Genomic DNA, 27,965 nt, shown 5'->3' with positions numbered 1-27,965 from the left:
TATAGAGAACTTTCCCTCCCTATTTTTCAACACTTGGTAAATTCATCATGAACCTTAAAAAAAGTAATTTTTCCTTCCTTGGGTAATAATGAATAAAAATACAAGCTCACAGAAAACAAATTGATATTTCAATAAAAACTTCTACCACCAATAATTATTTTGGTGAAACTGTGAAATTGGTAATATTAATAATTGTGACAATTTTCAGGGTAAAAATCTCTTTTAACGTATACTGCTAAAGGCCACAGTTTGTAATCCTTTAAAAGACAAACCAAATTGAACTTCAATTTTAGAACTCACTAGTAAAACAATGACCAACTTTCAGATTTAAGTTTTATTTTCAAAAATACATATTCTTAACATTTCTATATTTTGCTGACAGTAATTTCTTAAATTTATATAGCACAATAAACATTACCAAACTTATGTCAATAGTTTCGCTTTATAGAGTGCTCTGTGAATCTATTCTCTCAATTAAAATTGTCTTTCATCTTCTCAAATTACAAGATCAAGGTATCACATAATGCATTTAATGCCCTTTCCATTCGATGTCAAAGCAAATCAGGGTTTGTGCCACAGTTCATTCTCATCAAAGAATACTGTAAGCAGGGTACCAGCTACCAGCCAAAACTGTTGCCACCAAGTGGTGAGTATTTACAGACTCTAGCTACAATCCTGAGTAACTGGCGACTTTATACAAGTGCCTTAAGCTCCAAATAAAAGGGTACATGGCAAATAACAAACAAACAAAAACAGCATTTAGCTTCCTACTTTGACTGAAAAGCACAGCACAATTTGGAGATTTTTGAGACGCTTTGTGGCAGCCAAGTCCACTGTTGTTTGCATGTTGTGTGATTGCTCCAATAATGCATGCAGTAGTGGACAAGTCACGTGAGTATACCAGGCAAGATATGGGATGGAGGGGTACCCCCTTACCTGTCCAATCCCTATACACATTCTAGACTATTGTTACCTAACACATCCCCCCAGGAAGTCTGTAAAGAATTCCTGAGATTCTGATCAAACAATGACCGACACAAATGTACGTGAGACCGGTATATTTACAGCCACCAGATCAAATGTCTCAAAAGTCTCCAACTGATGTGGTATCATCTACTTCAGAATAAGAGTCGCATGTTTAACAAGTGTTTTATTTATTCATCTGCCAATAAGAAATATTTCAAAATTGAGCATGTCCTTCCAGGAAGTTCTTCCTTAACATAAATTCTATATTTCTATGTGACGATGTACAGAGTCAGATGAAAAAGCTGTCACCTCTTCCACCGCGTCTTTCTGAAATACGCTGTAAGTGGTTCTTTCACTATTTCTGATTTAGACTCTGCTCTGAGAACAAACACTACCCAATCACCAGCAAGACAAACAGAGGATAGAAGACTTGGTGTGTCTCACCAAAGGGTTGTCATGTAAATACATGCACTAAGCACACTTAAATAACAACTAATTCTCAGATATGCCAGTTACTAACTCCAGTGAAAAAAAGCCAATATGCTGCAACAGCAGATGAATGCACGAGGTAGCTAAATACAGTAACATACAATGGATTACAAAAGTAAGGACTTATAAAGTAACTTTTTGTGACAGTGAAACAAGTCATCGTTATAAATGCACAAAATTCCACCAAGGTAAGGGTGCTTCTTATTTCCTTGAACTACACAAAAAAAGGAAGTCATGTTTTGTGACAGTGAAACAAGTCATCATTACAAGTGCACAAAATTCCACCAAGATAGGGTGCTTGTTTCCTTGAACTACACAAAATACAAAATAACATAAAAAATTACTCTCAGCTGGAGAAAAAAAGATTGTGTGTTTCTCATGAATACAAGACACTTAACACCACACTGGACTATTACCAATATGTTCCCACAGAAAACACAAGTTTAACAAAGGACAGTTGGAGATTTCAATAATTGGCAGTGACTAAATTTTGTTTCTTTTTTTCTACAGGGGATTTTTTTAGAAATCTGCCCCCTTTCTTTGTGAAAACTACAAACCAAACAATGCCACAATTAATTTAAGGTAAAATTAGACACGTAACAATCCAACGAGTTAAATATTCCAGCAACATTATTCATTATAAGTCCTTTCCAACATTATCCATATTAGTACTAAGCCAAAATGCTCTTTATCCCAACAACTAAAAAAAAAATATATTAAATTTAAAAGCACATTAGATTTCACGATACTTTAAGAAATTGTCATTTTAATAAATTACTTTAAGATTGTCATTTAATTAAGAGCAAATAACTGTAAAATTTAAATGCCTGAATGCACTTAGGACCAAAAGACAGTTTGTTCCAGAACTTCACCCCTTTTTATCCACTGTTGTTATTTTAAGAGACCACATAAGTCATACAAATTGTAAATTGACTGCCAAGTATCATTATGAAATAGAAAACAGCAGTGATATGAATAACTAAACTTAAGTCGAATTATTACGATTAAGCATATTCAGAAGTAAACATTTACATTTTGACGGGCAAGTGCTTCTTTGATGACCTTTTTATACCTTCTCATTATCATTCAAAGATTGGTTTAACCCTATTCAAAACATTACTTTGTGACTCTTTTTTTAAGGACCCCCCCAATTTTTTGGCACCCTGCCTGTACTTCAGCTTCCAAAAAAGGAGCATTAAGCCCCATGTGAAGAAACAAAGGCTGAACTCAAATTCCTGTCAAGCCCGCAAAATCCTTCAAACTCGCATGAGCATTTTTTGAAGGACACGGGGAGGTTAATAGCGACAACAAATCAATGACATATCCTGCAGCAAGGGGGGGGGAACAAGTTGGATGGTCATTTCAGGAAACAAGCAGGTTCAGTATTTCAAAAAGCCAAGCACTTTCGGGAACAAGGCGCATGCATGAGACAGCACATGGCTGCCCTGATAGGACAGACTGTAGCGCATGCCCGTAGCTGTTCCCGAATAGCCTCATCTCAGAGAGGATCTCAACGACCACAGCTGGTTTAGTTGGTAGCCTAACCCAACTGACATGGTAGCACACTGGTAACCCAGGCACACATTACGTATTCAAAAAAAAAGGGCAGGGAAAACGTCTCATGGGGTCCAGTCCTGCCATTCCAACAACTCTACAGCTAGTAAGCTTTCCCATACACAGACACCAAAAAAAAACCCCTGGCATTGTGACTCGGCTCTTTTTTGAGGGATCAATCCTCTGTAGAACGCATTCCAATTCCCCTCCCCTCAACTGAATGCCAGGTTAAGACCCCACAACAACCTAACTTCAACAGTGTTAACAAAACCCAGCGATTTCTGGAAAGAAAGCCATTCTCTAGACATTTTGTTCTGTAGCCACTGAAGAGTGTCTTTCTGCAGCAAGGGTGATATGCACTCCAATCTGGACCACGTAAGGATGCAAGAATATATGAATCACTTTGGCAGTGTCTTTTGCTTTCGCGGTGCGTGTTAAAATCTCTGTGAGTTTTCAGTTTTCCTTTGCCACTGCAGCTGCTGGCTGAAAGGGCAGACACAAAGTAGCAAACACAAGCTTTAGACTGCTTTTAAATAGCTGACTCAGCACATCAACACAAGCTGACCCGTTTTGCTTGTGGGAGGGGTAGTGGCTTCAGAATGACTAGGAGATATTTGTGACAAAGTCTACTGAACTCGTCTTTGTAACTCAAGTTGATTTATGGATTTTACTGGGCATTTCCCCAATGTTTCCATTCTGCCTGAGAAATTTGGAGTAGGTCACAAATGGCACTGTGGCTTTTAGTCAGCATATGAATTAACTCATAAAGTTTTCGCTTTGCCCAAGTTTGCCCTGGTTTAAATCAACCCACAGAGGCACCCTCTACTGACTGGATTTTTTTTGGCTTTTAAAAATCAGTGAAATAATACTTGTACTGTTTACCAAAGTGTAAGGAACTAAACTTAATATTCTAAAAAGTTACAGTAAACACCGGACCCTGACAAGCACAAAAGTATCATGACTTACATTTCTTTTTTCTGTCACCACCTTAAAAAAAAAATTGAGTACTTGCAAAAGAGAACAAATTGACAGTCTAACACATATTCACCATATCTATTAACCACTTCCTGCCGGGTGGAATTTGCACATGCGGGATGAGTTGACAGGCAATTTTCCATGATTTTTCCATTTTCCAAATTGTTCAAAAATGCATAACTTCATTTACTGAATGCTTACACCCATACGAATGACTGTCTGGTGGCTACTCTAATCTGACAGGCAATCTCCATTGACGCCAGGGTACTGCAGCCAGGCCTCCCATCCAGTAAAGAGAGCCCGGTATTGTGTGGTGTTCCATAATTTCCTTTGTTCCCGAAACTGGCCCATTGCGTTGCTGAATGGCAGTGGTGTCTTTACAAATGCGGCCAGATTAGCATGCAGCGGTATTGTATCACTCATCCCTGGAGTGCTGGAGCACTTTTGTCCCCGCTGATAATCCACGGGCACTGAATGCCGCAAACAGTGGTATACTGTTTCAAAACAATGATGGATTACCTCCGAAAATGCCAGCATTCTGTGTTGAAAATTTTTGGCAATTCCCAGAAGCTGAGCCTTTTGTTCCGAGTCTGGTCTATTGTTACAAGACCCAGTTCCTGTTGTCCAATTTCGGGGCAGCCCGGCTATGCGTAAAAAGCCAACATCTCCGGTACCTGGATCCCGGGCGCTAAGTGGTTAACATACATCCTCTATAAATAAGAACACTATCCAGCAAGCCGGCCATCCAGAGTCCTGTTTCACTCCTGACTCAAAGCACAATGGCCTGATGCATTTCATCTACTTGCCTCACCTGTCCTAAAACTGTTTTATGGATATACGTCGGGGTGGCATCCTTCTTTTTGTTTTTACTTCTGTCTAAGCAGTACTGGTATCACTTGAGCTGACACCTCCTTCTTGTATGGAATGGACAGACCCGTATCTGTCAATATCCGAAGAGCTGGAGTTGACCCCAAACAGTCGTTTGCACTCGTCGCACTGCTCAATCTCGCTGTCGGTATCCTCTTCCGTATCGCGGAGTTTGCAATACGACCGAGCTGAATGGAGGAAGCAGACCACAGAAACATTGAGGATTTTAGACAGTTGGTTCGGGGGTCACATCCATAACAGAGGGGGCGTCCGAATTCAATCAGCGCTGCTTGCGTACAAGCGTCAGTATTATTTGATGTGGACTATAAGTTCAGGTATCAGGATGGCATAGTCCACCCATGGATTGGCTTTGCACGCCCCCTCTGATTCTGTGGGGAACGGTACAGTACTCCTCCCAACTCATAAACTATTTGCAAATGTCTTTTTTCAACAGGTTTCTTCAGGCTTGAAAGCTACAGTGCCTATGGCACTTCTGAGGAATCCTCATAAAGCCATATATAAAAACTAGAACTTCTTGTTCCCGGCACAGAGCAAATTTGACACTGTCCTGGGAGCAGACATTTTGAATCCATCTGCGTGCTTGTGAAACACTCAAAATCAGATAGACTGAAAATCAAATAGTGTATTCTCACCCGTACTGTAACGCGCAAGTTCAACATATGCAAACGTCAACGCATCTTTTGAATAAGACGCATACAGCGGCACATGCTTATTTTGATCCATAGCCGATTATTTTAAAACAAATGTTTCCCTAACATCCAAGCAAGGTTGTCCAATTTCGTATGCATGTCTTTCGATGGCTGTCTTTTGATGAATTAGTTCAGCTAAGTTAAAGAATCGTTCCCTTAATTCAGTCAGTGTTAAGTGTGTTGACGGCTCTGCAGCAGCAACTATCGTGCTTATTGGGTTAAAAAAACATCGCAGCAAAGTTCATGAGCTGCACATGCATACGTGCACTCGTGTGCATTTTTTGGGGGCGTAGAACAAAATGAAATTCTCCTTTACTGATTGCACCTTCGAGTTGTTTGTGTATCGGCTTTGTTGACGTATAGTTTTAAAATACAGACACAGATGTGTAAATAGCCGTACAAAACCGACACAAAATTTCAAGTTTCCATAGGTTTGTACACAAACATGGGTGCGCCCAGCAGGTATCACTTTGTACATGGGTCAGCGCTCTGGTTATTATATAAAGCTCTATGGAAATCCTTGCGTTGCATTGCCAGAAATGTTTCAAAAACAATTTGCGGACCAGATCAAGAAGTACTTTCTGCCGTGGTGCTATGCTTTCACTACGGTCACACGCACGCATTCAATGTTACTTCAACCAACAGGATGTTGTGACATATCAACATACACTTAACCCTCCATTTCAGGAACGCGCTCAAGAATGTGACGCCATTTCTACCATGGCATCTTCTCCGATAAATTGGTCTCCTTGGCTGACTCTCAAGTTGTCAAGAAATCACCATGATGCATTCACGGTTTGCTTTCTATTTTGTGGAGACTCTTTGCGGACACGGCTGCCGAGCAAAAATATGTGCTCAGCAGAAACCAAGTGAGAACTGGTGAAAATCAAAAGACAATACCTGAAATAATGCCTGGTAACCAGCTTCTGCTAAATAAGTACTAATCTGTGCTAAGCAAAATGTTATGCTTGGCGGCTCTAGAAAATGACCTCTGATCTCCTTCTGCAAATACTTACTTGATGAGGGTGGTTAGTTTTGTACATTCCAATGAAAACTAGAAATGTGAAGTCTACATTAAATGTGCGCAAACATGTACTTGTAAGCAATGCACAGTGAAGTGCACTTGTTCTCATGTATAGATGAACACAGCCCTGCCTAATAATTCTTTGCGGAAGAAGGGTTTCAGACCACAAGACACTCACGTGGTTTCTTTCTGGTGCCTACAGTCACAGGGAGCAACGTCAGAAGAACAACTAGCCCCAACACGGCTGCCCCACCAGGGACAAACACCTGGACATTCTTGTAGAACGACTTGCAAGCTGGACAGCAGTTTCTGCTCAAAGAGAAATATGTACAAAAGACAGGGCTATCAACCCATTCCACCTGCTTCCGATGAAACAAAGTCAGTAACAGTACTCTGATTTCCTGTCATGTTTATGTCAACCCTTTTAAAGGCATCCATAAGTTGATGTGCGTTTTTGTTTGCCTTTGGAGGGAAGTTCAGGTTTTTTTTCCAGTTTACAGGTATTCTTATTTGCAGATATTTCTGTCTCACTCAGTGAAAGATTTTGTCATGGAACCAGGAACGGCATTGTTGGCAACATGGTTCTTCCACACTCCAGAACAGGAAGTGGGAAAATAACTTTTGATTTCAGGGGTTTCCAGGCTTGGAAAAACCTACTGCAAAGTTTGAAATCTCTGATTTTAACCAGGCTCAATCATTTCTTTAAATAACTCGAAGAAGTCAGATGATATCAGTATTACAACAAAAATGTTTTATATTGTACTGTACTATAATGTGGTTCAGCAGTGTAATTTCTCTTTTGTTAATAGTTCGTTAAAATTATGTTTAAAACTTTTTACATTGTCTTTTTAACACTTTAATTGTATTATAGTAGTAGTGTGTAAATTGGGATCTATGAGTAATGAGTAATTTTGTTTGTCACTGAATGGAACACCCAGGATAAATAAGAAATAAATAAATAAAGTAGGCTATTCTCAATATGTTCCTCTAAGTTGACGAAGCCTGCATACAGTACATTGCATTTAAAAGTTAATGTTGTGAAAAGGACAGGAAAAAATGCGAAAGGAATTTGCATTTTGCCACAACTTTACCCCCCTGCAAATTCGCAGCAAATCGGATGTGAAAGGGGCAAACGACGTGGGAAGACAGTGTGAAAATCGTACAAAAACTGTACAAATTTTTGTGAACAGGGCGTGAAACATTTGCGAAAACAATGAAAAAAAAAGTGTGCAAAAACAGTGTGAAATTTTTGCACAAGCGGTGCGAAAGGTTCCATGACGCAGGCTGTTGTAGTCTAGAAGCGATTTCCTCAGCTGAGCTGTTCGGTCCATGCATTTTTCAGGTGAACATACTCACACGCATGGATGAAAATACTGGATGATGATGACAGCTATGCCATTGGACAGCTTGTCGGTGAAGCTCATGGCACCGTACACGAAGGCACCTGATTCCTGGGAAAGTTGACAAAGACAAAAACGACTGAACACTGCAGTACACTGTACCTTTCTAAGCAAAATTTCATTGGGCCTCATCAGGAGGTCTGCTCTTCAAAACAGCACTCGACCTTCTTTTGGTTTTTTTTAACACTCCAAAACAACATCTTTCTTCACTTCAAACCAAAAGAGTTTGAATGCAGAGTCAAATTATTTAGAGAATTTTTGCAGGGCCTAGGGAGGGGCAAGAAACTCATCGGCAACAAAAATGACAAAAATGAATGGTGATAAAAGGGTCAATTCTGATGAATATTGGTGACTTTCATTCACCTCTCCCATGTTCTTTTCCATTTTCTCCTTTTTCCATTTTTCAAATTTTCTCCCCCCCCCCGGTATCCACCCCCTCCATTTTCCCTTTAGAATTTCCATGGCTGGGGAATTTAAGGATTTAGGTCTTCCCAATGCCCCTTAATAACCCAAACTTGGCGACAGGGATTTACGCCACTGGATGCACCTACAAAAATGTACTCACTGTGTTGTGCGAGATGAGATCTGACGTCAGGGCTAAGGATGTCACCAGCAGCGTGGAGCCCCCTGCCCCCAGCAGGCAGGCAGCACCGTAGACCTGAAAGCCAATATCAGGGACGTACAGCCAGCCACAGCCGCCCAGGAACACCAGCACGCTGATGAAGTACGTCAGCTGTCAAGAATACGACAATGGTAATCAGACCTGAAATTTGCTCTCAAGCCAAGCCATCAGCCGGTGTTGTATGATATCGGACAAACGTAGGCACACGTCCCCGCCGTGTACTAGATAATGCAGGGATTGCTGGCCACCAATGTTCAACGATTTCTGCGCTGCCTTTGATTTTCCTTAACCCTCCTATGCTAAGATGCATTCTTGACACAGTTGTCGTATCAGTCAAAATCAGTCAAATTTCCCATACGTGTCTGTGTACTGGGGAAATCAATTGGAAGGCATTTTTGACTGTTTTTGACGGTTAAAACACCAGGGGGGTTAAATCAGAGAAATAGGTGAAAAGACCAGCACGACAGAGATGTGAAAAAAAAACAACAGTTGACTGCTGCGATGCGGGATATGATGTTTTGAGGGTGTTCAAAATATCATATTCCACATCACAGCAGACAACAGTTGGGAAGTAACGGCCATTCTTCTGGATACAAATGCATCATGCCGCCAGGACTTTGCATCTCACAAGAAATGTTAGCATGTGTCGAGCACTCACCTTTCTGCCCAAGTATTTGTTAACCAAGCCAGCCAGAAATGATGCTGTGAAACCAGAGACGTAAATCACGAGTGGGACGAGAGCGATCGTAGTCTAAGAGAGGGTAAAAAAAATAATGGCATCAGCTAAATATGGGTCTTCCCACAAAAGCCATTTCAGCATGGAATACGTCTTGCATAGGGACACGGTCGCATGCAAGAAAATTCCGGGGGGAAAAAAATTACAATTACATGTATATTATTCTTAAAATGCTAATCCACAGTAAATGTAACAAATTCACACACGACTCTGTATGATACACATTCCTACCTAAGAACAGCCGATGAAAGCCATTTGTCTTGAAATGAAAAACTTAACTTGGAAATGACCTGGGAATTTGGGTTTTTCTCACCTTGTTCAATCCGAGGGTCTCCGTCACATACATGGGAATGTACACCTGGGAGATGTTGACCATCAGCCGACTGGACATGTATATCAGCGCAACCTAATGGGGTAACAATGTAAGACAAGAAACAACAGAAGAAAGCCTGCCGTTAGCACAGCTACTTCAAGATGATGAGGGTTTATGGTATGCCTTGAGAAGGAAATTTCTGCAAACTGTTAAGCAAAGAGAACTAGTGAAAGACAGCCACCAAAGGACGCAGTTCAAGTAAAACTCATGTTACCCTTGTATTGTAGCACCTGGCTTGGACAGATTTGACTTGTTGCTTTACCGACTTTTGTTGAAATAAATACAAATCTGCACCATTGACATTTTGTGGGCAAAAGTCAACATAGCATTACCAACTTTTGTTGAAATAAATACAGCAAAATATGCACCACTGACATTTTGTAAAGAATTTCAGAAAAAAAAGCGCGCAGGTACCATATTCCCTGTACCAAATACCATTATGACACCGAAAAGGCCTTAACAAAAACAAGACTTGTGACTTGATTTGGGAAAACTGACTTGCAATTTAACTTGACCCAGGAAAACTTGAGTTGTGACTTTACTTGAATTGAGAAAAAAATGATTTGTGACTTGACTAGGGGAAAACTGAACTTGTGACTTGGGAAAATGACCCTGCGACCTGACTTGACTCAACGAACAATTGACTTTTGACTAGATGTGGATAAAATTGACTTGGTTACAACACAAATATTTGCCAACAGACCTGATAGAACTGGGATTCAAATAGCCAGTCCTTCCACAACATATTGCACTGCTCCTGGTTCTGGCCAAACTTCATCTTGTTGACGATGCAGCAGGGCATTGTTGACGTGCGCGACTCCTTCGGCTCTTGGGTACCGCAGTGAAAAATCAGGGAGAAGACAGCCCCTGTCCCGACCACAATTACGGCAAGGTACTGGAATGGGAGAAGAGCAAATTAGTATTGAGAATTGGTCGACATCTTTCCACAAAACATAGGGTTTCCTCAGGGCTTGTACAAGAGGCTAGACTTTATGCTCTATCAAAAAGCAATGTTTGTTCTTGGCACCCATGTGCAAGATTCCACATTGATTAAGAATTCCAGCTTAGTTGAAGATCATATGCTGTGGCATTATGTTCATTACCCTTCTTGAAACCCCCATTTGAAATAACATCAACAGGATGAATGAGGAACTTAATTTTCTAACCTCATAGCTTCACATGAGATGATTTGAATGGCAAGATAGGGTGAAGAGTTTTGCAACTACTTCCAGCGGCTTACTAACCCTGAACTGGGGAACATCAGCTGACGACAGGACTGACGAATCCGTTGAGTTTAAAAGCACCCAGCAAATGCCATAAACAAAGATGTTGGCAAACACAGTAAATGAATATCTGAGGACAAAATATATTCAAAGATCTAAATGATAAAGGCAAACTGAATATAATTCATTGTTTGACAAAGTACATGTAACACCTAGTAAGCTCTAATGTTGCAGCCCTATAATGTATGCATGATGTCTCACACTGTCGTTATGTACTTGCTATTGGTGAGCCACATCCTTGTTGGCAATTGCATTTTGATCATTTCATGCTTTGAAATGTTTCAGAAACGAGTATTCACAGGAATAGCTCCACACAAGCTTACACAAATGGTTGAATGAACATTCAATATCATCGCAGTGACATACATGGGCATGTTCCAGAAACACCTATCACCAACTTTTACTTTGCACTCTGACTTGCGCTAACTGCAGATGGCTGGATAGAAAAGAGACAAAACAGGCTCTTCTCATCTTTGAAGCTTAGTGTTCATTTAGACAGCTGACTCTCATTATTATGAGATCTGCGGTACCTAGTGGAGACGCTCATTTTATCTGAAATTCGTTGCAAGCGTAACGCAGAGCAAAGGCTTTGGTGTACATGTATTGCATGAATAGGTCAAATTGTGTACAATGCCATGTACAATGTACATATGCACTGTACATGCATACCTGTGAACGTGGTTGATGTTAATGATGTCCAAAAGATCTTTTGGTTATGATTAATCAAATAAACCGTGATGTGTACAGAGTAATAAACTTCATTGTCATGTTTAATGTACATGTGAGATAAAAGGCAAATACATGTAAAAGCATCGATCCAGGGATTTTTTCTAAAACTTTCGATGGCCATGGATGAGGACGAAGTTAACTTAACGGCATGTACATGTAGACTCATCAACTGGAGCCCCCATCCGTGTAAGTAGTCTTCCCAACATAGATTGCGTCATGCAGAGACATTTTTATTTAATTTTCCATCTGTCTTTTGATGTTCGGCACTAGCTGCATGACCACGATTGATCGATAGTCTGAGTTCACTTGCCCACCGCGGCGCGGTCGCCCGCGCGCGAGACGGTCGCTGAAGAAATATGATGTTACAAAGAGATACTGTGACTGGTAGCTACGTGTCACAAAATGTACGTCATGTAAACACACAATCTCATTGGTGGGTGAGCTTGTTCTTTAGGAGCAACATGAATAATTCAGTGTTGGGCGATTAGTTGGGATCTTGAGAAGGGAGAATTTTTATCAGAATTGGGAAGGGATGTTTTGTTTTGGTGTTGGTATAATCAGTGTAAAAAAATAATTGATTTTTCAATCGTGCACTACCCCAGTCACGACAACAGGAAACTTGTGAACGACGTCAGTACATGTATATCGCGTTATAAGCGTGAGTAATGCATCTAGAGGGGTGGGCGATAAACCTCAGCTCTGGCTTTTGTGGAAACACACTCGCTTCAAGTACCAGCAGTACAACCTCAAATTAAATTCATGAACACAGAAAATACAAACATCGACATGAGATCAATTTCTGTGAATGAACTTGCAGAAATTCGAAACGGCAATTTCTTTTTTTTATTTTAGAGCAATGTAATGCAACATACAATACTTTTTTGGCTAGAATAGGTACATACCGGTAGACTGGTTACTGCATTTCTATCATGCCTTCTTTGGCAATGATTCGGCGTGGCAGGAACCAATGCGGCATTGCTTCAATTGCATTGCGCATAACACTTGTTATAAATGGGTCATCCAAAATGGTTTTTCAGGCAACAGCGTCACAAAAACCTTTCGTTGTAACCAGGATTTTGTACAATGTGATTTTGCTGTAACAGATTTGCTCCCCATAGAAATGTGCCCATTTTCACCGGAACCACAGATGTGTTGTTGTAACCGGAATTTCTTTACAATCGATTTCGTAATAACGAGAGTCAACTGTATATTGCAGGTTCATTTTATATTTCACAGACAGTATTTATGTCCTCTCCGTGGCCACCATTTTGTTGATTACAAAGCCGGGCTCAGCATATTTTTCCTGTCACAGCATGGAGAATCATCCCTGGCAAAATCTTGTAACTACTAATACATAATGAAACATTGGACAGTTGAAATGTCTATTTTTTTGTGTGCACTGAAGCATTATCCATCATTTTGGTTTCAACAGTCGAGACACTCCTGTCACAACTCTCTCTGTAAACAGCCCTGATATTGTGTTTGTTTGGTTTATAGTTTTGGTTAAGGGGTTTGCTTACATGTAAGTTTAAGTGTTCTCTTTTGTTGTGGTTTAGGTTTTCTTTTATGCTTTTGTTGTTTGATGGGGGAACTTACCTAATCGCATTGAGGGCCACCCTCTCGGTGGCCACATTGGTCAGTTCAGGGATAAGGGACAGGTGAGAGATCTGCGTGGAAGCCCAGCCAAACTGGAAGATGACGATGAACGGAGTGAAATAGATCACCTTGGCCCACTCGCTGGTGTCGGTGGGGCCCAGGGCCGGGCTGAAGATGAAGATAAACGTGCTCATGACGCAGATGGTGCCTGTTAGTTCAGATGTAGATCCCCACGGACACATAAATAAAAAGAAACACACACTTAGAGAATTAGTAATCTTTGAGTCTTGACAAGTGCATCAAATGTGGGCGATTGACAACAGTCCACCTCCAAGAGCTTGCAACATGTTGGCCAGTCAACCCTACGCAAAATATGTTGACCCTTTTCGAACGCGCACTGGGTCGACAGATTTCGCGCATTATGATTGGCCAACGCGTTGCAGACACTTGGAGATGCACTTTTGTGAAATGTCCTTACTCAGTAGCTACTACAATGAAAATATACTTTTAATAAACGTGGTCAGGAAGAATTTGTTACCATCCGCAATGTGATATCATAAAAAAATTCTATTTGTGAGAAAATTGCATGGGATTTGAAATCAATCCATTCCTGTCTCAGTTTATACTAGCCTACCTGTAGCCTTTTTTCACTTTTTTCCCCCTTCAGATCACAAAAATGAAAAGCATAAACTAACAAGCATTTTGTTTGCCCCATTAAACTAAGGGGGTCATCCATTTTTGTCATCCTTTTCACAAGTGTACAAAACACACTCTTTACTCTGGCCCCTTTCAAACAAGAAAAGGAAGATGGCCAAAGAGCCATTTCGGTATTTCAAAATATCAAGGTCGTTCGGGAACAAAGCAGGGCATGAACAAGCATATGGCTGCACTGATAGGACAGACAATCTCATATGTGTGTAGCTGATCCTGAATAGCCTTGCATTGGGCATGCCCTGATGGAATACTTAACAGGCTCGTTGGCCTTCTTCCATTTTTATGAAAGTGAACGTATGTGTACACGTAAGCTTCAAACTCCTTCCCAAAGGACCATACGGTGGATGTATATTTGCGTGTGCACACACACCCATGGACAGTACACCCATGTACATACCATTCTGGAATTTTTTGGGGACAATGCTTTGCTCTTGTGTACTGAAACACTTCGGGTGTGAGACACTGCTTTCAAACTCTTCCCAAACCATTTACTTTCCTGGGTTAAATTTTTATCCGAATGTCCCTTATACATGAACTTAAATTTGCTAGAGATACAGGTAATTACAAATTAAAAATTCCTCCCATTTGAAATCCTTGTGGAGACCTTAACAACCAATCATCCTAGGTCTCCACAAGGCACCATATTTCAGGCATAGATGTTTACATCAACTCTGATGCATTCGGTTATGTACAATTCCCTGCTATGGTAATTCCACTGCAAGTGTAAAGGACCACAGGTATGTACATGTAGGCCACGGCTTCCTCTACTGGTATGTGCCAAAAACTTACCCAACAGGTGCCAGGTTTTTCGCTTGCCGTAGCGGCAGCCAAGGGATCTGTCAGACTCGTAGCCGATGAGAGGCGTGCACAGGGCATCGCTCACCTGCCCAATCAGCAACATGTAACCAGCATTCACATTACTTTGAAAAAGGGAAAAGAAAAGAAAATTAACTGGAATTTGCATGTACTGTATGAGACCTGTTCTATTAGGGTAATTAAATGCTTTCTTGAATCCTGCTCTGCTCAGCTAGATACCGGTATACAACAGAGGCATTTCACATTAGCACTGTCTGCGCATATCTGCATCAAAACCAAGGCTCTCTGTGTTTAACTTGGTCGCGCCCGCCTGCGGAGTCCACACAGGACATGGAGTATCCGTTCGTAAGTGTGACGCCACTTCAGTTTAAACCACGCCCACTGCATAAGATACACGACCATCGCATGGTACGTTAGTTCGCGGTCAATTGTCGTTATTTTTTCTTTTAATTTTACGTGTCAAGTCATCCTGAAAGACTCTTCCTCAAAAATGTGCAGCCTGAAAAGTCTGAATTTAACATACCTTTATGTATTTTGTGTCTTGACTCCTTACTTTCAGTCGTCTGATCATACTAAGAATTGAAGCTGACACATACAGCCTCGTTTTCAAACACGGAAGTGCGCAGATCGATGCTAAAAGTGTCGTATTGGGATCCATCTATATTCATGTACATTGTATGTACATGTATCACTACAATACTCACACTGTACATACAGGCACCAGATGCGTACATTATGTTCTCAAAGAAAAGGGCAACCTTCAGTGAAGTGAACTTGAAGATATTCTACCAACAAAATTATACCAGCGACCTATTTCATATAATTCACATCACTACCTAATTACAATAGTTAACACAGAAGTTTGCGGTACACGTGCATTTGCACAACTAAGAAAAACATGCTTATAAGCACTGCACGTATTTCATTACATACATGTAAATCAGATGTGCTAAAGAAGATTGTTGTTACATTGTACTGGGTATGTACTGTAACTTTTCCTTCTAGTGTGACAGGTGCTTTGGCTGTTACTGCTTTACTGCTTATGATGTCTGTGAAATAGATGGCCGGTGTGTTAAAATGAAATAGAGGGAATTGTTCCAGTTTCACTTTCTTTCAACCCGCTGTGGCCCTCAAGAGAACATGAATTCTTGAAAAACAATTCTTCTGCAGGATGGAACATGAAGTCACAACCCAAGTTTGAAAGAACTTCTTCATGGACGTGTAGCTCTATGCAAAGTACACAGTATAATATTCACTCCACTCAGAAATCTTCCTCAATCCTGACAAATCCTCTAAAAACCATATGGGTGTAAGCCCTGTCTGCACTGGACTATTTTGGGTCAACTTGGGACGTCCAGTGCGGACACAAATATGGATGCCAAAAGCCTTCCCGAATTTATTACTACGGGTTTTTTAGGACAATTCTGGAAAATGTGGACATAAATTAGTACAAGAATCATAAATTTGTTTTGTGTGAAATACCGGCAGTATGAACCTGTTTCCATTAACTGAATGATAATCCTACTTACATGAAGGTGCAACTCTTTCATAAAAGAAAATCTGCATACAACTTCCTGAGAGTGCACTGAATTTCACATGTTGACATTTCATTTTAGCACATCTGCAATCCTGAATTCCTTTTAATTAACCATCAATCTGTTTTGCTAACTATGCAGCCAATTTCCCCCTCCCCCACAGTGTCTTTTTTTAAGGAATGCCTGACCAGAAAGCATTGGAATTCATTCAGGCCTACATGTATGTGTTAACAAAAGTAAACAGTAACATACAGCATGAGGACTGTTTGATTGAAGGATTAAAAGTTTGAATATTCATGACAACTGAACAAAACAAAGTCTCCAGGGGGTGGTTGCACTCAACATTGGAGAGGTGACACCTGTGAAATGCACAGCCTGGTACATGTACAACCATTCTCAGACAGATGTCTTTTGACATCTTGGTACTGGTGGACAGGTCATTGTCCAATATGCATGTTTCTGAAGCACAATGAAAGTTAAGACCAGGCTGTGTGTACACAAGACTTTAAGCAAACCACTTCACAGTCAGAGCAGAATTATTCCAACTTCCTGAACCATTTGTTTACTCTCGTTACATGTACATAAATGTAAACAAAGGGCCAGTACAAGTATGTACAGGTATATATAGAGACTTTGCATGGAAGCCATCTTTCAGGGCTCTTCTTTGTTCCACAGGGACACTTCCTTTGTGCATATCCTGTGGAACAAAAGCGCTGGACTGCACGATGGCAGCCGTGCAAACCATATATTATAGTTACACATGTACCAGGCTACACAGACACAGCAATTTAACTGTTAAAATATTAATCATTCTTACAAGGTTTCCCTAAGATCACTGGAGGTCTGCGATTGATTGACTGGCTCTGTTCCAGATACTTTGGAATCAATTGCTATGCAACAAGGTCACTTGGGCAAGATCTGGAGTGACCTATTGAATATCAACAGGCTGTACATGTACATGTACATGTAGGTAGGAATCTGGCAAAAACCCAAACCACAATAACAATGACATTTCAGAATAATCTGTAACACATGTGGCTTTTGTTTTTTAATTTAAAAACCACAATATTTCAAAATGGTATTTCTAGGGGCAAAATCAATATATACATACATGTACCAGTACATGTAATGCAGAAGCATAAGTATGGTGACTCAGAAACTGCAAGTGTTCATAAATTTTATAGAAAAAATACAGTCTTTCCATTCTCATAAACGTAACTGCTCACACACCTGTACAGTACACCCTCTCTACTTGAATAGTCAGTAAACATAAACGATGGCCATTAGAGTTCGCCACAGTGAAAATAAGGCTCAAAAAGAAGCGTATCCAAATTTGGGGAAAAGGCATTATGATAAGAAAACACTTAAAACTACAAGTAACATGCCCCTCTCCCCCTCCAAAAAAAGAACAAAACACAAACTTGTGGCATGACTCGTTATCATACAGCAAATGTTTTCCTGGGGTGTTAACACTGCTTCCCTGGTACTAGTACCTGACCCCTTCCACTTTGCATTTTTCCCAAGGATCATTTAGCTTCCGACTCGTAAACAGTATCTGAACTACCAGTACTGTCCAAAATGCGACATCTGTTGAATCCAGTGGTCACCATGGTCAAAGCCAAAGACGTTTAAGTTTGCTTAAAGTGCAGCTGCAATGAACTTTTCTTCGAGACAATTTTTCTGCATCTCTGTACTCTTCTTTGACGTATGAAAACTCTTTTAACACTCCTCTTTGGTTAAATGCATCGAAAGTGCACGTTTTTAAACAATCAAAATTATTCATGTTTTCCCGGACAAGGGAGGGCACTGTTGTGGTGAAGTCATCTGGGGAAGACATGGCTCAGTGCATAGGTACGGCACTACATTACATGTATTTCTGTTCCACTTGTGAACTCAAGAATTTACTAAATGAATTTATTATATTTCTGAGAGAGGGATTGATGGTTTCTCATTGCTATGCACATAAATAATGAATCAGTAGAGAAGATAAAACCAAGCCCAGGAAAATCTGCAAAAACACAGGACTTTCTTGTGTACAAACCAAGGTAATATTGAGGTTCTTATTGGGACGAAATTCATCACAGTTTTGCTCATGAATATGGAAATACTCACTGGCATAAAACCAAAAAGGCATTAAAATACCCTTTGAAATAGTGAAACCAATGTTGAAAATAAGGTTTACTGAGGCACAAAGGTGCATTTCACAGGTTTGTAATCCAAAAAGTTGATTGCAGCTACCCTTTAAGTACTTAAAGACTAAAAGACACTGCAATTGAGCAGAATTCCTCACTGTTTATACTATACCTTGCTTTTTCAAGCATGACTTACCCATGTGCCCTTCTTTGATAGTTTCATGAATTCAGAGAGAAAAAGCTTTATTACTGTCAGCGTTTCATTTCACATAATATTTAATACAGACATGAGCGTTATAACATGATATATGTGCATGTAATTAAGTTGATGTAACCTCCTCTAGTATCCCATTTCCTCCATCCTTTGATAACATCCTAAGGGTATCGGGTGTCAACACAAGTACATGTAAATCTTTGGTCCATGTACAGGTAGGTGTACATGTACTTGTACATGTAGCTCACCTTGCTTTCATAACACCTGCCTTACAGTATACATGTACATGTACATGTACATGATGTGTAAAACCCAATACAGGTGCTATAAAGTAGCTACACAAGTGTTCCTACATGTATTTTTCCTTTTTCCCCCACAGAATTTATATTGTGAATTAGTGCCATTTCGTTACCTTCTTTTACATGTAAATGTGGTATTTTCAATGGAAGAATTTAAACCACATGATATCATGAACATTGCATATTTATGGTGCACATATGGCAGAACAATCTCAAGGGGCAATGCACAAGGTCATCTCATCGGTTCTGTCATCAATCGAAAAATCCAGTGTGGCATAAATCAACATTATCAGAGACCTGGGAAAGTTTGGAAACAGTTTTTATGACTGACAAAGGACATGTACACATCTGTGGGTAAACTGAAATTGTGTAAAGGGCGGATGTACATTAATGTGACAGTGTCACCATTCTTGTCTTTGGTGAATCTAAAGTACATGTACATACATCTTTTTCTATTCTGGACTTTTTCAAGTACGGAAGTGACACTAGTGGAATGTTTCTTCAACTTTAAAAAATGAAAAACATTTTAAAAAGTGAAGGCTCTACACACATGTATACAGGTACATGTTTGAGATGTCCGCACCCAAACAAACACTTTGTGTTTTTTTTTTGGGGGGGGCAGATCCTCAAATTCTGCGATTCTGCAATTTTAGATCGTGTTTCATTAGCACATGTATGTGATCCAAGCCAGTATTTAGGTATGGTTACATTTCTTAAGTAGGGGATTAAGTGCCCCCAGGGTAAACGGAAGTCAGGTGCATGCATTCTTTTTCCTGCGACGTGACTTTTCGGGGGTTGAACTTCGATTCTGTGTGGGTTCAGTGTCCAAAGAAAAACAATGTTTTTTAGATTGCCTACATAGCTGAAAGAGCAAAGTTTCAAAAACTGTTTACAATCGGATTGACTCATTCAAGTTGTTCTCTTGCTCTGTTCACTTCTTGTTTTCCCTTTACTACCAATAAACACTTTAGACTTTTCCACTTAATGCTGATTATAGTAGCAAATTGTGTTACAAGGATGTGCAGGTGTACATGTAGCATACACAGTGTGGACCTCCGTACAAAAAAAGTCCAAATAATGTAGACTGTGGCGCACTGTGGACTTGCACGCATCCACACAAATTTTTCCCCTCTCTGAAAAACAACTTCAAAGGCATTTTCAGGTCAAGGTTGTCAGTGGCAAAATACAGAGGAACAGTCCAGGAAATCATCATCAGAAAATCCAGCTCCAGAAGGAGTTATCCTAGCCGGAAAAAAAGGAGCATTTTCCCAAGTCATAATCACAGGAGAACAAAGGCACGTCCACACCGCATGTGTGAAACAAGTACTGATATGGGTCAAGCTGTGCAGGTAAACAATTACTTTTCAAGAAGCTCTCTTAAGTCTCAAGTACCTTAACAGAGGCTCAGTTCTACCTTCCTTTATGCTGCAACACCCTCCACACCTCTTTGGGGATTTCAAACATTTTGGAAGAGCTACAGTAAAACGATAACATACCGGTACATGTAAAAACTATGATGTGCAGTAATGCATGCAGGGCGAGCCCATGAATGATCCAACTGAAACTTTTACAATCTGCAGCTCACATTTTCGCTGTGGTTTTTTTAGTCCACTTGTGTAACCCGAGCCCAGTTTCCTGAAACACAGCCATGCAGAAAATACTGGTGAATCCAGCACAGCAGATTTAGTCGGCTGTGAACCACTCACACTCACAATAAGTGCTCATGACATGCCACTTTGGCCTGCCAGTACCGGTGCTTCCGAGCCTCGCATAATTACAGTACATGTACACCTATGCTTTCGGAAGTTACACAACCCTGGTTGCTTTGGCCTAGCAATGCTGCAATGGTTTTAAATTGTGGGCTTTCACCAATAATAGTTACATAAAGCAACAAGTCATCTCAGTGATCCCCTACACTGCAAGCATCCCTTAGATTTACATGTACAAACCGTGCTTCTACAGACTGTTTTCTGGTAAATCTACTGCAGTTTAGGGCCGAGTCGATTCGAATAATTCACTATTCAAATATTTTACCTTCAATTTGATTGAATATCCGAATATTCGGTCGAACTGACCAGCAGATTGTTGATGAACAAATGACATATACAAAATCAGTTGCAATGACATACAAAATTGTACATTATGATCAACATGATGGCTTCCCACATTTAAGAGTATCTCCAACCACAACTTAGCAAGATTTAAGAGACGAAAAAGGCTCCTTGCTCTATTGAAAATTTCTATTCCTTTTAAAATGTTTAAATTGTTGCAAGATTTCTGACACTTTTCATTTGAATCTGCTTGAAACAAGCCTCCATAGCGCAATTTTTCTCATTTACAACAAAAGAATATTTTTCCCTTCCTTTTCATAATTTTGCATTCAAATATTCAAAATTGAAAAAATAATATTCAAATATTCGACAATCGATCAAATATTCAGATATTCGGCACAGCCCTAGTGCAGTTGAGTGGAAGAATTTCAAACTATTAGTTAAATGACAGCCTGTGGGAGAACTTAAAGGTTCATGTACATGTATGTCCATGCTCGTTTTACAAAGTACTTGGGGAAGCCAGGGACCCCGATGTCCAATGACAAAAGACAGCTTTAACCTGGGACAACGTCTCTCACACATGTACAGTACTTACCCGAATGCTAAAACTTTATGGTAGAAGATAAGCAAGTAACTAAACCACATGGAGGCACACAGATCGTTGAGGACATGGCCTACACCGTAGGCAAACCGGCGAGGCAGGCTGAGAAGGAACGGAGCATCTGGTGCTGTGATGGTCTTTCTCCTTCCTTGGTCCTTGACCGGGGATTTGTTGGCCTCCGCCATTCTTGAGAAGCGCCAGCTGCCTTGACGAGGGTTTCAGCAGAGCGTCTGTTGTTTCTATGGAAGCGTGAAGCGTGATTTCTGTCAATCAAAAAAAAAAGAGAAAACAGTACTGAAGAAATCTTTACTGTGAAAAAGGTGACATACTAGCCTAATTTTGGAAATCACTTGCAACAAGATACAATTATCGGTACATGTATAGATATCAACATTAAATACAAAGACCAAAAAATGTCAATTACTCAAAATTTTGACTAAATGAGATCTACATGTATTCGTTTATACATGTACATGTACACACACACTCTTAAAATACCAGCATGCTTGCACTGAGCAACCAACTACACTACATACAGTCAAACAGTAGTGCTTATTGATGACAAACCGTATGATGTAAAGCATTTTTAATATTGCTGGTATTTGTTTTGACACTTAGTTCATCATCAAAACTGTACCTACAGACTGAACATGTACATGTACCCTCTGTATCGATGGAAACATGCCTCCAGAGATGCAGAAAATGTTGTTATGTACATGTACATGTGTGGATCTAGAACTATAAAGCCACAAAGCAGCCTAAAGTACGGTGCCAGCAGCTGCTTCGCATGTGGTCCTTTCGACCTGCGACGGATGAAGAATGGTGAAATCACAGTCAGGCATTGAGCATTTTACAACCTGTTCACGGGTGTCTTTGAATTCCAAGAATTTGACCCTGCACGTGACTCCAGGTCCTTGATATTGACTGATCAAAATAGGATCACATCTGCGCGCCAATTGCACTCCTGAAGTACAGCAGGTACGGGGGTTACCCACAGGTACCAGTTTCAGCCGGAACAGCTTTTATGCCTAGCACATAGTGAACACTTCATACAGTTCACCAAGTGAGCTTTGGCAAACATATACATGTACATGTACATGTATGGGTACCAGTGCAAGTGTTCTTTTCGGGGGACGGAATGAGGAAACCAGTCAAGCACACATTTGTTTAAATTAACAAATTCTCCTAAAAATGGTCTGGGGAGAGGATTCTTATTAATGAGGTGCTTTGTTTTTATCACAGCAAACAGTCTAAAGGGGTTTTAAAATATGCAGACATATGGAATAGGATGGGGGATGTACCATATTGGTTTGATGGTCACGTGCTGTACATACCGCTGTTACCGGCACAGTACATGTATACATGTACGGCCAACTTACCAAGTGAAAAAGTTGTTTTAAAAAATTTTAATCATTAACCTGCTGTGCAGATGTGGTACATTCTAAACACACATTTTTGCATGACTATCTGTGAAAACTTGAACTTTGGGGGAAAGAAATGGAATACTACTTTTCAGTGTGACGCATGGGGAAATGACTGGCTGTGTCATTAGGCTAGTTTTTTCAGCGTTGTTATCACAATGACGTCACAGGTACAAACATGTACATGTGTGTACATGTAAGTCTTGAGACTACAGTAAACATACATGTACATTGAGCCTTCCCCTTGATGAACAATCTACCGGTAGGTTTGTGGAACTGATACACTTTCTAATGTCACAGCTGGATGCGATGTGAAAGGACTGAGGGTAAAGTGTTTTTACAGGCCAATCACATGATCATTCTGGGTTAATGAAAACGGAATTCAAACAGTAACGCAACAATTAAATTTACAAGCAAAATTTCATTTGAATCAACAGTCCTATCACTGAATCACTTTCACAAACTCCGCTGAGTCCACACTGATTACTTAAGTTCTTCAGTGGCTTCTGCACGTGTCAACATGACCCATGTCAGTGCATGCAGCAGTTTTCCTAGCAACCAGTGAAAACAGTTTTTGAAGGTCAGCTAAGGTTATTATCATAATGAGCTCCAACCCCAAACCCTTGTGTTTGTGTGGATGTGCAGATTTAGCGGTCTTTGCACATGTAAATCTGTACCAGAAACTAGGGGAGATGGGAGATGACTTACCAGTAAAACAAAAACTATTGCCCAGCCATGGAATTCCAAAAGGGGAGGGGGTAGGATTGCTGGACACCTTATGACACTGGGGGCACTATTCATAATACAGATACCAAGTACAAGTACTGTACCAGTACATGACAACCTTTAACCTTACAAAGGCCATATTTAAAGCATTTGTACATGTGCCTACACGTACATGTAAAACTACATGTATGGCGTCCGATGTCGTGCTTTGTTTTCATGTGCACTTTCCAGTGGGAGCTCCATGAAACGTGCTCTACCCCACCGCCATAGGAAAGCGCACACATAAACAAAGTGTGACATTATCATGTTCACGTTAGGTCTTTTGCTCATCCCGTCTTAGTAAAAAGGTGGCGGGGAGGGGTACATACATGTACTGTAGTCAAATATATCACAAGTATGTACATGCATGTACGTGTACAATGTACATGTATACATGTACATGTATGTACATGTAAGTCCCTGCAAGACTATCACAAGTCCATCACAGGTCATTCAGTCTTGAGCTGAGGCACAAGCTATTCAAATGAACTCCAACAAAAGCCTTCCTTTGCCATTGTTCATCCGGTTACTTATGCCTGGTCTCGTGAAAAGACTTATGATTTGACTTGTGATGGACTCTACTACTACACCTGGGGATTCGAGTACATGTATATCCCTACATGTTCACCCCCCCCCCGGGGGTCACAAGGGCCACACGTGGTCACTGTTCTCCCTTAATTTTGTCACTGCAAGTGGACTGTGGGTACTTTTTGTATACAGCTTGTTATCTACATGTAGCAGGTCATTTCCCCACACACACAAGAGGGTCACCTGCTGGCCTTGCCTGTCACAAGTTACAGATGGCTGGTGATAAATGCCTTGACCAGGGACAGGCTATCTATCGACAAATCATTGTTAAAATCAAATCCTAAAATCAGTAATTGTACATGTACTAGTAGATTAGCCTTCTGGCATGGCGGAAATGAAGTACATGTACATGTAAGTTAAGCAAATGCCATGGAGCAACCTATAGGTAAATACATAAAGGAAATGAGTTATCACTTGTCCTTTCTTGCTTTGATTCCACAAGTCTCAAACTGAAGTAGTTAAAGTTAGGCCTTAACCACTTGCTGCCGGGAGCCCCGTTTCGAGCACCATGGGTTTGTATGCAGAGCCGGGGTGCCCGAAATGGGACAAAAGAGCTGGTCCGCATAACAAAAGATTGTACTCGGAGTAAAAGACCTGCTGCTGGGAATTGCCATCATTTTTTGGCTTGCATTTTTCGAAGGTACATGTAATCCGTCACTGTTTTCAAACAGTATACCACTGTTTTGGGAACAGCGCGCCCGCGGATTAGTACCGTGGACAAAGGTGCTCCAGGGCCCTGTTGATGAGCGACACAGCACCGCTGCATGTTAATCCAGCCGCGTTTGAAAAGATGCCAATCGCATTCACTGGGGACAAAGGAAACTACACAATACCTCACAATTCCGGGCTCTCTTTACAGGGCGGCAGGCCTGGCTGAAATACTCAGGATAGGAGTCAATGAAAGTTGCCTGTCAGCTTAGCCACCAAACCAAACAGTCATTCGTGCGGTTAACCACTTCCTGCCAGGTGCTTTTAAAAATGCAGTGCACACATACGGGAGATTTTCAAGATTTTCAGTTTTTAAAATTCTTCAAAAAGTCATAATTTCAATTAATGGACATTTACACTCACAGAAATTACTGTCTGGTGGCCACTCTAGTCTGACAGACAAAATCTATTGACACCTGAGTATTTCAGCAAGGCCTGCAGCCTTGTAAAAAAGAGCCCAAATTGTGAGGTGTTATGTAGCTTTCTTTTGCTCACAAACCTGGCACAGTGCGCTGCTGACCTCTTTTCAACAGGCGCCAGATTAGTGTGCAGCAGTGCTGTGTGGCTCATCACTGCGGTGGTGGAGCACTTTTGTTCCCGGTGGTAGTCCACTCACTCCAAATGCCCCAAACCGTGGTATACTGTTTCAAAACAAGGCTGGATTATCTCCACTATTAAGAGTGAAAAAATGTCGGTAATGCCCAACAGCCTGGTCTTTTGTTCCGAGTACGGTCTTTTGTTACAAGGCCCAGTTCCCTCTGTCCGATTTGGGGTTCCCGGCTCCGTGTGTAAAGCCTAGATGCTCAAAAACGGGTCCCCCACAGCAAGTGGTTTTAAAGATGTTAGAGCTCAGTTTGGCTTATTTTCGGTAGTCATGGCAGTTTAGCACCATCACAGGTTTATATTGTGGGCCTACAGATTGTACATGTAGGCCTAGTCGTGGTAGGATAAGCAGATACAGGCCGAACAATTAACATGGATTTAAGGCCATGAGAATAGAGGTTGCAGATTTGTGTCCACTGCCCCATGTCTGAACGCCACTAGTTCCCCCGAAAATCATGATCTACAAAAATTTTATTATTTTCAAGAAAAAGACACAAAATCACAAAAAACAGAGTTCTGAATCTTGTATCGACATCAGCTTTATAAAACACCATGCATTTCACCTATACTGACATGACTCGGCTCAGTTTAGATGGCTTTGGTATGTCCAGACGTGTCGGATGTCTGTTTGAACTACGTTTATTCTCGACCCACATGCGTCGGATCAGCTTGCCCGTTTATTATGTACGTTTTATACTCTGGGTCTTTTTTGTTGTGACGATCCCTATTTGACCTGATCCATGAACTGATGAAAGGCCTACAATGTAGCTCGTCCCTACTCCCAGAATTGTGAGGCACACTCCATGTCCTTAAAAATTCCAAATTTTCATTGCTTTAAAAACGCTACGCGATTCTGAATGTGTGTGTTTATTCTGCCTAAAACTGCATTTTCTCAGTCAAATCTCCCCCCCCCTAAAGCCATCCATGCTAACTAGTATCTCATTAACACGCAGCCACGATGGGTTTTGGACTGTCTACAAGCATTTTATGGCAAAATTCGGACCTTTTTCTTACCTTCTTCACTCTCTTCAACAAACGATCCACACATTTGAGCTGCATACTGTGGCGCATGTCCTTTGCCACAGAAGACTGGTTCCTCTCCTGTCCCAGTCCTCCAAACGTATATAATCGAGACGGTGACCAGTCCAATGACATATGATACATCACATCATTGGCAACCTCGACTCCATGGGCTGTGTGCACATTCCTTCATGGGCAACAAATGTTGTGCGACAAGATCGCACCCATGGCAAGGGGGTTACATTATTGTACTGGTCACCAACCGTAATACGTTCGGAGGACTGGGCCTGGACGGAAACCTTCCGTCCAACAGATATGTGTCATGATATGTGTGCTTCACAATTCTGGGAGTAGCCCATCCCGTGCTCATCCCTCAGCAAGGCTTTTGGTTGTAGTTAGGCAGTAGGCCTATAGTCATTTGCAAAAATTTAAGACCACCTGGAAATTATTTTATTGGTACTTTTTCTGTCACAGAAATAAAGGAGGCCACAATTAGACTGTTAACATTTCAAATCATGGAATGTAGACTAAGGTTACACATTGAAAATAAACATAAGTTGCCATGATTGATTGGTTTAAGTTTGGTTTTTCTTCAGATTAATGCATTTTGTATGGGTGGTCCTAAACTTTTGCAAATGACTGTAGGCCTTGAAAAGGAGCACTAGGCCTACTTGGAGGTTGAAATCAAATGAGAAATGAAAGAATGTCTCACGTGTGTTTGAAACTGTCAGGACACAAATCTACAACGTCTATTCTCATGGCCTAACCAACGTTGATAATCAGAGCACCCCTCCATGATCAGAGAGAGTGTAAAACCTTGAAAGTTAAACATGAAACTTTGAAAGGCGAAGCATTAACTTCTTCATGATCACTCGCGCAAGTTGAGAGGGGCATGGCACGGCGTTGTGACACTTACCATGAAGTGGAGAACAATGTGTCCTTTACCGCTATGCGTCGATTCTCCCTCATCAGTCTTGTGACAATTCGTGGGACTGTGAAAACACCATTTTACAACTTTTATATTAGGGCACGAGTGACATGCCGTTTACAACTCAGCAGCAGTTCATCCGGTGTAACAGTACATTTGGGTCTGTCACAGGGCTGATAAATTCCCATTACCTTACCTCACGAGAACACAGGGTGCCAGATATACTGTGCTACTCCTGTCACGTGG

General features: G+C 40.8%; 1 protein-coding gene across 6 annotated transcripts; it reads right to left on the bottom strand.

Moving 5' to 3' along the window:
* Positions 1-303: 303 nt before the first annotated feature.
* Positions 304-27,903, bottom strand: mfsd12 (major facilitator superfamily domain containing 12). 6 transcript variants are annotated; one of them, XM_087136975.1, is made up of 13 exons: positions 27,708-27,903; positions 25,668-25,809; positions 21,681-21,949; positions 14,828-14,958; positions 13,325-13,532; positions 10,961-11,069; positions 10,420-10,611; positions 9,657-9,749; positions 9,266-9,358; positions 8,551-8,718; positions 7,942-8,036; positions 6,764-6,894; positions 304-5,039 (listed from the first exon to the last, which is right to left on the bottom strand). In XM_087136975.1, exons 3-13 carry the CDS (start codon positions 21,869-21,871, stop codon positions 4,861-4,863), a joined length of 1,590 nt encoding a protein of 529 aa, XP_086993101.1. In that variant the 5' UTR covers positions 21,872-21,949; positions 25,668-25,809; positions 27,708-27,903; the 3' UTR covers positions 304-4,860. The 6 variants fall into 6 exon arrangements, with proteins under 6 accessions (XP_086993101.1, XP_086993099.1, XP_022096575.2 ...); XM_087136973.1 differs by lacking the exon at positions 25,668-25,809 and adding an exon at positions 22,324-22,489; XM_022240883.2 differs by lacking the exon at positions 25,668-25,809 and adding an exon at positions 22,328-22,489.
* Positions 27,904-27,965: the final 62 nt, after the last annotated feature.

This window comes from Acanthaster planci, linkage group LG05, assembly GCF_054643075.1.
Source record: "Acanthaster planci isolate LZ-2023a linkage group LG05, COTS_SCS, whole genome shotgun sequence".
Lineage (NCBI taxonomy): Eukaryota > Metazoa > Echinodermata > Asteroidea > Valvatida > Acanthasteridae > Acanthaster > Acanthaster planci.
Note: the sequence above shows the minus strand (reverse complement) of the source record. Positions and strands in the feature narration are given on the sequence as shown.

Bases quoted from the DNA above. Each gene is read 5' to 3' on its own strand.
- mfsd12 (XM_087136975.1), bottom strand. From the start codon at position 21,871: ATGGCGGAGGCCAACAAATCCCCGGTCAAGGACCAAGGAAGGAGAAAG. The intron at 10,612-10,960 runs GTTAGTAAGCCG...CTCCCATTCCAG, and splicing joins CTGATGTTCCCCAGTTCAGG to TACCTTGCCGTAATTGTGGT. The intron at 8,037-8,550 runs GTGAGTACATTT...CAACTTTCCCAG, and splicing joins ATCTCATCTCGCACAACACA to GAATCAGGTGCCTTCGTGTA.